Below are 12,569 nucleotides of genomic sequence, written 5' to 3'. Positions count from 1 at the left end.
TTGAAGTCAGCAAGGGATAGTTTAGTTGTAACAGATCCTCAATAGAGAATTTGTGGACTTGCTGCAATTTATGCAACTGAAGAAGATGTGCTGGTGCCCTCGTCTTCAGTACATGCATGCAGCGGAATGGTGTAAGACTAATGTGTTGCAGATGTTACTTCAAGCAGTCATATTGAAGTGCAGGCCTCTAACACTGGTACTGAATGTTATGAAATATCAGCAATTGTGTTGCAAATGATGCATAATTAGTGTCAGGTAAATTTATGTGTAAGATCTTCTTTCACTACTTTAAGTCTGTTGTCATTCTTTGTTTCAAATTTTCAAGGCTACACCTCTAACTTGTCTTAGAAAATTATCATTTATGATGCCACTATGACTAATGCCCTCATTATGAGTCGCCACCTCTGCTGCAACCCTTACCATTCCATTTTCTTTAATGCTGCAATGTTCCTCTATCCATATGAGGCTGATCTGTTGATCATTGTATAATTACATTAGCAGTCAATGTAACTGAATGATTATCTTCTGTACTGTATAAATAATTTAGGAAAGGAAACACATTTTTCCTTATCAACACCACGGAAAGGGTAGACTGCTACTCACTATGTAGAGGAGACATTGAGTCACAAACAGGCAGTGTGAAAAATAATGCTAAAAATATTTTGTCTTTCAGATAAAGTCATACTTCAGAAGAAAATTCACACATGTACACACAAGAACAACTCATATACACATGGCCACTGTCACTGGGCACTAATGCCTGACTGCAATTGCGTCTGACATGAGCAGCAGTCTAACTGGGATGAGCAGTGGTGGTAGTGAAGAGGTGTTGGATGGTGATGTGAGACACAGCAGTGTAGGGTTGGAGACACAGGCTAGTGCTGCCTGAGGGAGCATGTAGGCAGATGTGGTGGGGACAGGATAGGACTGTTACGTGCAGCTCTAGTACTGTGGGGAGGGAAAGGTGTTGGAGAGAAAAGAGGGAAAAGAAGAGGATGACCATGTAGATGTGTTGGTAGGGCAGAAGGCATGTGTAGTACTGTAATTGGGTGCTGGGAAGGGAATAGGCAGTAGGAGTACAGAGACTAGCAAAGTTGGGGGAGGGGGGGGGGGGGGGTGTACAGCAACAAAGGATGTGTTATGGGAAAAATTTCCACCTGCATGATTCAGTGAAGAATCCTGATGGCACAGGCTGGTAAACAGTCATTAGCGTGTAGCACATCATGTTGGGTAGCATGTCCAGCAACTGGGTGGTCCACCTGTCTCTTGACCATAGTATGGCACTGGACATTCATGCAGTCAGCCAGCTTGTTAGTAGTCATGCCCATATAGAATGTGGCACAGTGGTCGCAGCTAAGTTGATAAATCACATGGCAGCTATCAGAGGTGGCCCTGCCTTTGATGGGTAAGAAATGCCAGTGACAGGACTGGTTTTAGGTGGTGGTAGGAAGATGTGGAACAGGTGTTTCTAGGTCTGTTGCAAACAATATGGCCCACGAGGCAAGGTGTTGGGGGCAGGGGTGGAATAGGGATGGACAAGGATATTGTGAAGATTGGGTGGATGGCGGCATACCAATGTGGGATAAGTGAGGACAATAGTTCTAATTTTAGGGCATGATGATAGGTATTTGAAAACCTGGTGGAAAATGTGATTCAGTTGCTCCAGTGGTTAGCAGTACTGAATCAGCAGAAGAGTGCTCCTTTGTGGCCGGACATTGGATACGTTCGGGATGGTAAGTGGCTGGTGAGACAAAACATAGGAGGTCTCCCACCCCACCCCTGCTGTCAATCCCATGCCTCTTCCTTAACACCCCCCACCCCCCCAAAAAAAAGGACAAGGTGCATCTCATGTTATTGTTATGTGAATTTTCCGCTTCTGGTGAAGGACTTTGTCTGAAAGCTGAAATATTTGTAGCGGTCTTTTTAATTGTGCTTTATTTGAGGCTCAGTGCCTCGTGTATGTGTCGAGTAGCAACGAGTCCTTTCCATAATGCTGTTATTCCACTGGATGATATTTAATTTTTGTCTGTTTCTCTTCCATCCCACAGGCTAGTGCCATTTGCCTTAAGTACTATTCTCTGTTGTATTAAATTACTCTTTGTTCATCCTTTTCTTTCTTATGTTTCATTGTCACACTCTTTGACATCTGAGTATCCTGCATCAATGGTCTCACCCATGCACAGTGCAGGGTTACATGTCTGCATTGATTGTAGTTGCAGGGTCTCATTCCCACATTCTTTCTGCCAATATAATTATCCTGGGATTTTCAAATTGATCACACTACCTTCCTCATCTTCACATATTTTCGCCAGTTTTCCTGTATTTTTGTGTACCATATATTCTTTGTTAACCCCATACCTAACGGATCCCTCCCCCTTTTACCCTAGTTTAAGCACACACCTTACTGACTTTACCTAGTCGAATGGCACATGACGACTCTCTCTTTACACATACCCACCCAGCAACCTGCACCCCTCTCCGTTATCATCTTTCTATTTATTGTTTCATTTTTACCTTGTCCCATTTTCAAGTAAATTTATTTCATTTTTGTTTTTCATTAGTGGCTCTACTTACTTGCATTTCACCTTTGGCCACCATACTTCATCCATTTTGTCCATTTGGTGATCTCCCCACATATTTTTACACATCTTGTATTCCCCAATAAGGATTCTTGCTGCTTCCATCTGCACCAGTAGTAGTGCAGGAAAGTTTCTGTGTCCCTAGCCAGAACCCAGTCCACATACTGTTCCTGCTTTGTCGCCTAGCTCCTCCCAAATCAAATTATCCATGTCCACCTGCAAAACCATATAAATCAGGCCCAAACCTCCTAGAATTAACTCCTCCCCACATGTAACATTCTCCTGCTCTGCAATCCTAAATTCCAGCATCCCCTGATCTCCAGGAACTAGATCAGCTTGAACCACACTACTTCAAAAAACTGTCCAAGCTGTTCACCTTTGACTACCACTATCCACCACCACTACAAGAGCCTCTATCAAACCTCCACCATATCACCTCATAGCTGCCAAACCATGCCTGTCATGAACTTATCCGACAAAAGCCTCAGTCCTACAGAAGTATCAGTCCTTTCCAAAGGCATTATCTTTTGCCCCACACTTAAAATCAAATATGCTATGCTTGTTAAAGACTTTCTCTCCTTCTCCTAATCCCTAAGTGGAAACACTTTTTCTCCTCTAACCCTACCAGTCAGATGCAATCCAAAACCGATATTGATCACAACCTAATTCAGTTTCTCTTCCATCCAACTGTGAATCAGCCCCACTACCCTCCAATCCATGTACATCTCTTAATTTTCCTCACCTGGTTCAGATTTGTTGATGACATCTTCATGATGTGGACTGAGGGTAATGACACACTATCCACATCCAGAATCTCAGCACTCCCCCCTCCCACAACAGCATTCCACTATTTACCCAACCCATTTGGTAACCTATCTTGCCTCTACCAATCCTCCCCCCCCCCCCCCCCCCCCCCTACCCGGTCCCATCCCATCCCACCAACCACTGGTTCTCAGTGTTGCCCAATTCTGTTTGTTCTTACCACATCCCTGCACATGCTCCTACAGGCAGCACTAGAACCTTTCCCCATCCCTAACTGCCTGTCCCTCCACCCCCCCCCCCCCCAATGCCTCTTCTTCCTTCCCTCCACCCTCCTCCTCCTCCTCCTCCTCCTCCTCCACCTCCACCTCCACCTACCCATTCCAGCTAGATTGCTGCTCATGTCAGATGCATTCATTGTGAAGTCTGAGCACCCAGTAGCAGTGTGTGTGTGTGTGTGTGTGTGTGTGTGTGTGTGTGTGTAGGGTACAGGGAGGGGCATGTGCACATGCACGAGAGAGAGAGAGAGAGAGAGAGAGAGAGAGAGAGAGAGTGGTGTTTTCTCTTCTTTTTTCCACTTCTGAAGGAGGACTTTGTCTGAAAGCTGAAATATTTCTAGCATTCTTTTTCATTGTAACTCAATGCCTCCTCTATGTGGTGAGTAGCTATCTATCTGTTCCGTGTTGTTGTTATTGCCGCTATCAGTCTTTTCTACAAATTATGTTTTTTAATTTCATGTTTACTTTGTGTATCAATATTTATAATGTTCTTTTTTTTTTCACAGACCTCCAGGAATTTATAAACATGATTACCTTTTGGAACTTTTCAAAAGGTTTGAAGATATTGCAGACACGCCAGCCCCACCAGAACTTCCTGACTGGTGCAGAGGTATTGTTTGCTGCATTATATGTAATATACTTTTGTGCTTATCATACTATTAAGTTTTTTAAGGGCTGCTCCAGTGTTATTTAATATATAGATGTTAAAAAAAACTCATTGTCACTTTGTAGCTTCTTATACAGGATGGACAAAATAAAACTGTCCAAGAGGATAAGCCATAAGACTAATATGGGTTTTTAGGTCGGTAGTTTAGAATTTAATGTCCAGACAACAGTGAAGTTATTAGAGACGCAGCACAAGCTCGGATTGTGAAAGGATGGGGAAGGAAATTGGCCTTGCCTTTATCAAAGGAACTATCCTGGCATTTATCTGTAATGGCTTGAATAAATCATGGAGATCATAAATCTGAATGGCCGGACAGGGATGTGAATTGCCACCCTCCCAAATGCACCATCTTGCCTGGTCGATGTGGGTTTGATTCTTACAATGAGCTGCTGCTTCTTTCTATCCAGTATTTAGGCCTGGTGGCCTGTTACAGTCTCGTTCCATCTCCTTGCGGGTCTTCCTACATCTCTTCTGTATTTTGGTTGTCGTTTGAAGTTTTTTTCTGGGGAATCCAGCCAGTCTTTGTCTGTGGTACACGATCTTTCCAAGATGTTCTGTAGTTCAGTACTGTGTTGAAATTTGGTTTCTCTTTTCCTGCTCATAGTGTGTAGCTAGCTGTCCTCAGGAATCACAGCTCAGCACTCATTAGCCTCCATCTGTCATCACTATGGACTGCCCAAGCTTCACTGCCATACAAGAGGGTAGGGTTAGCTGTGGTGTTTTATAGTTTGAGTCTGGTGTGTCAGTGAACAAGAGATGGTGGGAAAATGCTATTTGTTAGCCCTGTGACTTTTATGAAGTTTGTGTGGACAGGCAGCCATGTACACCTGTTCTCCATGATCCACCAGTGACAGATTTGCAGTTTCACATTAAATTCCTTTCCGCTCATCTTGGGCTGACTCTTGGGGTTGGCGATCCCACTTTCTAATAATGTTGTATGATTAAAGGGCTTCCCACCATGTGGCTTTCTTCCCTCCATCTGTCGCAGTGGGAGTTTACCATCCTCTTCTGTCTTTGTATCAGGCATACCAGGTTGACCCATGGTTTGTTATTCTGTAATGAGCCCCGCCCCCTCTCTTATAGATGAAGGGCCCCTTTTCTGGTGATCCTTATTTTGCTGGACTGCCCCTGCCTTCAGGGCTTTCACACTAAATATGCTCTCCTTGTCACAAGTGTCACCAGACAACCAGCACATGGCTACATCCATCCTGAGTTTTCTTCGTGAAAGTGGTTTGTCATCCCAGGTGAGAGTACCTGAATTTCCCCCCATAGTGGGAGCCCCTTGGTTATTGTGTGCATTGCTTTGAGATACCTTTGGCCTTGCCTCCACGCCATCCAGGTCTGCCCCCCCCCTCCCCCTTCCCAGTATTGTTTTGTTTGGTCTTTTGTGCTGTTTTGTTTCCCCTTTTCTCATGTCTTCTTCCGCTGGTGTTGTCCCCATTGTGTCTCTCGATCTTGTGTCGTGAATTGAATGGGGTGGTGAGAGTGCCAGCACCTTGTCGTGCATAGAACTTCTGGCCATCTTGGATCGCGAGACCAATGACCTCACCGTTTGGTGCCCCCCCCCCCCCCCCCCCCCAATATACCATTCCGTGAAAAGTCTGTGACTTTATGTTGCACATCGTTTTCTGTAATGTAAGTGTAGTTGTCACCTCGGTATTTAAATAATGATACTTGTTTGAGGGTTGTGTTCTCTACTGAAATTTTATTTCTCTTGGGAACTTTCCCAGTGAAGGCCATAACTTTGGTTTCATTAAGGGAGCTCTCCATGTTGTCCATTTTTGCTGTTATGTCCAGGTTATACTCTTATCTCTGTAGATCATCCTGGGATCTTAAAAAAATACCTGCTCATCTGCAGACAGACAATAATGAACATCACGGTCTTTATGAACTTCAGAGCGTATTTGTAACAGTCTATACCCAGTAAGTACATACAGAACGTATTTGTAACAGTCTATACCCCGTAAGTACATACAATCAGTTAGATCAGATCCAGTAAAATGGAAAAAAATATCATAAGGTTTTTGATTGAACGTAGTTTGTTACTTCAGTTTTTAAAAGATTTCATACAGTACCTAGGTACTTTTTAATTCAGTGACTTCATCTTACCTACTGGCACCAGCAAGTTGCACAACCATCTGTAATTCATACGAATATTAATATTGCAGACAGGACAATAATAACTACTTACTAGGTCCCAAAACAATAACAAGTGGAGTAATACTAATGGATATGTAGCCCCCCTGGTTAGCCGTGCGGTCTAACACACGCCTTTCCGAATGGGGAAGGAGTGCCGGGTCCCTGGCACAAATCCACCCGGCGGAGTTGCGCTGAGGTCCAGTGAGCTGGCCAGTCCGTGGATGGTTTTTATGCGGTTTTCCATCTGCCTCAGTAAATGCAGGCTGGTTCCCCCTTATTCCGCCTCGGCTACAGTATGTTGGCAATTTCTGCGCAAACAAAGTTCTCCACATACACATACCCCACCATTACTCTACCACGCAAACATAGGGGTTGCACTCGTCTGGTGTGAAACGACACCTTCCAGTGTCTCCAGGTCTCTTCCACATATATGTATGACAAATTTGTCATAATAGGTTAAATAAAAGTTTGATTTGTACATAACACATTTATGAAAACACATTGGCTAGTATCAGACTATACAAACACATTGTCCTCAAGGTCACCAACAGCAGAATACCTGTTCCTTGCTCTCAGAGCCCCCTTTCCCTGAGAACATATCCACCAGTTGCAGAGGGTGCATTTACTACACTGTTTCAACTTAAAATATACTTTTGACCACATATATAGCTACACTGCACAAAAGAATTACAGGGCCACCTTTTTGAAACCACGTTATTTTCTGCCATTGCAACGTAGAAGTTCGCAACTTGGCTCGAAGGTGTCCACAACCTTCCTCTGTAATGGTGCAAGAGCGCAGCACCCTGCAATGTCACACTCAGGCTCACTTCAAACAACATTGTGTCAACTTTTGCAAAAGGAGTTCACGTAAGGTGTAACATTGTTGAATGATATCACATTGGCACCAAATTTCACCATAACTCTGCCCAGTGGCACTGTAGACATGTCACCAAATGGGAAGATAATCACACCTCTCTTTTTCTTCCCCCCGTCCACTAACACCACCCCTACCCCCACCCCTTACCTCATCTTAGTCCTCCTCTTGACACCTCCCCAATGGAGATCAGCACTGGTATCACCCATTTTCCTTATGGTGGCCGAGGAAGTATTTCAGACACATCGCCACTCAGGATTGACACAAAAAGGCCTCAGGGGGTGGTGGCGTAAAGGGAGTCAGTGAAACCACCTCTACCATTGGGGTCTTTATTTACACACATTTTAGAGTTGAAAATGACTGTTTGCAGTGCGGTGGGTAACAGTATGAGGTTCTTGACAACCTTTGACACTGCTGGCATTCCCCCAATGATTAACACTTATCTAAAGTCATTGTGGGGTTGCAACCCCATTGATCATGATTAACCCCCTTTTGGAGTGCAGTTCGACCACAATTTTTGTTGTGATTTACAGGGTGGAACCACTAGGGACTATTCAAAACCACTCAGTGAAAAAACTGTCATTTTCGGCTGCAAAATGTGTGTAGATGAATGCCACAAGGGTAGGGGTGGTTTCATTGATGCCTTTTATGCCATCTGCTGAGGTGTTTTCATGTTGATTCTGAGTGGCTTTGTGTCTGAAATGTTTTCCTCAGCCTCACATAAGAAAACAGCGCACTTTCAATGGTAGGTGGCGGGAGGGGGGGGGGGGGGGGGCATGATTCTGATATCTATTGTCATTGCAGAGGTGTCAAGGGAAGGGGCGAGATGGGGATAAGTGGAAGTGTGAGGACATTCCCATCATGCGACATGTCCACAGTGCTGTTGGGCAGAATTGCGGTGAAATTTGGTGCCAATGTGACATCATTAACTCATGTTACACCTCACATGAACTTCTGAACTCTGGTCTGTTTTTCACTTGTATCAACACCTTTCTCTCTGTAATATTACATAGGATTTTTGTTGGCACCATTGAGCCGAATTTCAGACTTGTGCATTGCAGTGAGGGAAAATAGAACAGTTTCAAAAAAGTAACCCTGTAACTCTTTTGTCGGTGCATTTATTATATTCAAGTGGAGGCTGTGACTCACATTGTCAAAATACCCAAAATTTTGATATGAATATCATAGGGTGATTTTATTTTAATAGCTGTTGTCTGTAATATAAGTAATGTTGAAACAATAGACAAAATAAAACTTTTCAGTGGTGTTCAGAGAGAAGCAATTAACAGTTGTAGTTTATGGCCTTAATTAAGTATGTTGTCCAACAAAGCTAACATTTAAAGACTCTTGTCCATGAAAATGGCACCTAAATCAGTTTTAATGAAGAAGTGTAAATGATTCCTATGGAATACCAAACAAATTATATTTTTCTTGTAAATTTGAATTTACTTCTATAACCTTAGTGTTAGTCTCCAAAACAATTATAACAGGAATACGAATTCCATCCCATAAATCTAACAAGGAAAGTTCTGGTTAAAACAACAATAAATAAATAACAGTTCTTTAGAGGAATGCATATTCAAGTCATAAAGTACTCATCACACAGAGATTCATATGAAATTCACTCATAATTTTCCTACAAGCCCTTAACCACACTAATTGTGTTATTCAGTTCTTGGATGCACTGTCATAACATATTGTAGTCTGCTGCCTTGTTACATAGCAACAGGACTGAATTTCCTCTGCGATCTCCACTGCAGGTCAGCTTCGGTTTTCTGGGTGTAAAAATTATCCCATATTATCATCTGATCTACTACTCACTTGTTATATCATATGTTACATTCACTCTCAGATAAAATTAAAAACAACCACCCAAGTACAGTTGAACTGTTGTAACAAAAAAATATTAAAAACTATACAAACATCATAAGAAAACTAAATACATAAAACGGAATGCTCAATTCAGTGCCTTAGTTCAGCATGTGGTCACCAGAAAGATGCAAGTGGTGATATATCTAATGTATTCAGTTTATATGCTGACCTGCAACAAAAAGAAATATATGTAATATCGGGGCATATATGTTTGTAGGCATATATAGTGTGCATGCCTGATTTTTATTATTATTATTATTATTATTATTAATAATGCAGAAACAAACAGTCGCTAACTAGCCATTGACAAATGAACCTGTGTTAATGGTAGTCATAGGATTTTTCCGTTGTGGACAGAAGGACAGAAAAAGTTGAATGATGTTACTGCATCAAATTTTGTTTTAAGCTTGGTGATTCTAAATTTGAAACAACATTGAAGGTTTGACCAACTCAAAGATGACCATTCATCAGTGAAGACTGAAGCACATTCAGGTAGGCCCTCAACATGCACAAATTAGGTTCTTATTAATCACACAAGGATTCTGGTGATGCCTGATGGACGAATCATGATCAGAGAACTGGCAGACAAAGTTAAAATTAGTCTTGGATCCATTCAGTCCATTTTAGCAGAACATTTGGACTTCAAGAGGATGTCAGCAAAATTTCAGCCAAAGTAACAACTGAGCAACTTCGTTCGGAGATTGCTGGAGAGATTGCATAGGACATGCTGGACAGTGTGAACAGTAATCACATCTTTCTTAACAAAGTGATCACTGGTGATGAGTGTTGGAGCAAAGTTCCAGTCATCGCAGTGGAAGCAACCATCATTCCCAAGATCCAAAAATGTAAGGCAGGTTCACAGCAAGCTGGAAGTCATGCTGACCATCTTTTGTTATTCCAGTTATGTGATCCATTGTGAGTACACCCCAAAAGGTAATGTATGGAGTACTACCATGGGGTTCTTTGTCACCATCATGAAGGAATGAGGCACAAATGGCCAGATTTGTGGATATCAGGTAGCCGGCACCTTCACCACAATAACCTCCTCATCATTCTCAATTAATTCAGAGTTTTTTTCCCAAACACAACATGACTGTGGTTTGTCAGCCTCCCTGTTCCCCTGACCTAGCACCAAGTGACTATTGGCTTTTCCCTAAACTGAAAAAGGCTCTGAAAGGGACCAGATCTTAGAACAGGAAAGGCATTGTGCAGACTTTGATGGAGCAGCTGTGCTCCATATCAAAACATTCTTTCCAGTTATACTTCCAGCAGTGGCAGCAGCGTTGGAAGAAACGTGTAGGAGGAGACTGCCTTGAAGATGTCTAGTGTCAAACAATTGTATCTGAATAAAGATTGATTTTATAAATAAAAGTTGTATACTTTTTGAACAGCCATTGTAATTTAACTTTATCCATTTGATATGGCAGCAAAGAAAATTTACATGTACATGGTTGGCACAGATAGTAGTGCGCCCCGCCCTGCACTCCCCTTGCCTGCCCCGCCCCCTCCCCTTCCCCCTCCCCCCCCCAACTCTCAGCATTCACCACAAAGAAACTTTCTTTTTACTCTCACTTTCCACTAATTGACATATCTTTTACATAACTACCATATGAATGAACAATTTCCCTAAAAATTATGAAAACATTGGATACTACAATAAACATTCCTAAATGGAGCAAAAATATCAAATCAGACAAACTCATACAAATATTAAAACACTGTTAATCACCATTCATTCATATTCTATCCACATAGGGACTTCACCACACACTAAAAAAATTACATGACTTTCTATAATTCAAAATAAAATATGGCCTCAGTGTAAAATTTAATCTCTTTTTTTTACCTCCTTGTTATGTCTTTCTTTCCTTTTTGCAGCTCTTTTCTCTATTAACAATTCATAGTGAATTTCTTAAAAGGATACATGTATAAGCAACTGGCTGTATGTTTGTTGTTCTACATTACATGTCCAGTGGCTCTATTGCCATTTCAACTTCACGTAATTGTTTGTGTCTCCTTCGATAAGTTGTTTTCATAGCAATTGCCTGGAAAACTTCATTGTATTGGCTTTCCAATGATTCAACAGTATTTGCTGCACAGACAGGCAAATTCTTTCTAGTCCCTCTGATTATAATCAATGTAAATCCGACTATCCCATACTTTGGTACTGTCTCCTTCTTCCAACCTCTTCATCACTTTATAAAAATCACCCATTTCCATCAACCTTATCAGTAACAGTGTCGGACCTCCATCAATTAAGCAGCACCAACAGCGTGGCTTCCACGATACAACCCATCCTAGATATTAATCTACTTCATTCCACAGTATCATTTACTTCTTTCTCAGCTGTTCTTTCAGATTTTACTACTAGAAAGACTCCTCTCTCATCAGCATTTTCTACATTACCACAAAAATCAGCTATATCTTTTTGTGTATCACTACCAAACCCTCCATCAGTTCCTCCATTGCTATTCACCCCACCATTAAGACACACAAAATCATCAGTAACATCAACACAAAAATCAGCATCACACAAGAAATATTTTAACTAGTGACAAAATTTGATAACACAAAAAGGCACATTACACCATGATACATTGACTCTCTCACATTCAGTGAAATTTGTTAGCTGCTGCAGATATTCATGTTAACCTTGCACTAACATGGAATGTTCAAGGCCTGACTTATTGTCTATCCTGTCAGTTTCACCCCTTACTTTCTATTCAGTCACATGCATTTACTTGAGTTATTTTCTATCGACTTTAGCTTGGTTTCAGTCAGTTCATTTACTTGAGTTATTTTCTATCGACTTTAGCTTGGTTTCTGCTTCAGTTACTCCCTTATGCAAAATGTATCCCATTGACTGAATGCTTTTCTTAACTTCAGCTCCTTGATCTTTTACAATCTTATTTCATCTAGTTGGTCATTTGTTTTTGCTAGAACTTGCAGTATTAAATTTACAGGATCCACTTTCATTTCAGAGCTATTAGGTCAACCTACATTGATCTCATTGTCTCCAGACTCGCCATCGGTAGTGACCCAGTTACTACAAATACTATCTGAATTATCAATTTTTGTACATTTTGTGAACTCACTACATCTTAAAACCACAGTGCTACACAGATTAGTTCACTTTTTATCATTTTCATGTATCTTTTGGAGCCTCGTTGCTTTCCACAAGATGTATGGAGCTATTTCGTTGTTCTGACAATGCTGTTGATGGTGCTGCATGGCTAGTGCTGCTGCTCACTGTTTTTCCCACTTCCTGGCACAGGCTTGTGGCACTAAGTGGTTATGCTGGTGGTTTACCCTCATCAAATCCACCATGGCTTCAATAATCTACAACGCTGCTTCCTAAGTTATTCAGGTTTCAGAATGACCCTCTTCAGTTTATTATCATC

The 12,569-nt window shown here is 41.6% G+C and overlaps 1 protein-coding gene across 1 annotated transcript in view; it reads left to right on the top strand.

Annotated features, from left to right (window-relative positions):
• Positions 1-12,569, top strand: part of LOC126094636 (mRNA-capping enzyme) — a 94,229-nt gene that overhangs the window by 13,312 nt on the left and 68,348 nt on the right. The window contains exon 4 of the mRNA XM_049909126.1: positions 4,123-4,226. Within this exon, the coding sequence (XP_049765083.1) occupies positions 4,123-4,226 (104 nt within the window). The remainder of the gene's footprint in view (positions 1-4,122; positions 4,227-12,569) is intronic.

Source organism: Schistocerca cancellata, chromosome 8 (assembly GCF_023864275.1).
Source record: "Schistocerca cancellata isolate TAMUIC-IGC-003103 chromosome 8, iqSchCanc2.1, whole genome shotgun sequence".
NCBI classification, from domain to species: domain Eukaryota; kingdom Metazoa; phylum Arthropoda; class Insecta; order Orthoptera; family Acrididae; genus Schistocerca; species Schistocerca cancellata.
Note: the sequence above shows the minus strand (reverse complement) of the source record. Positions and strands in the feature narration are given on the sequence as shown.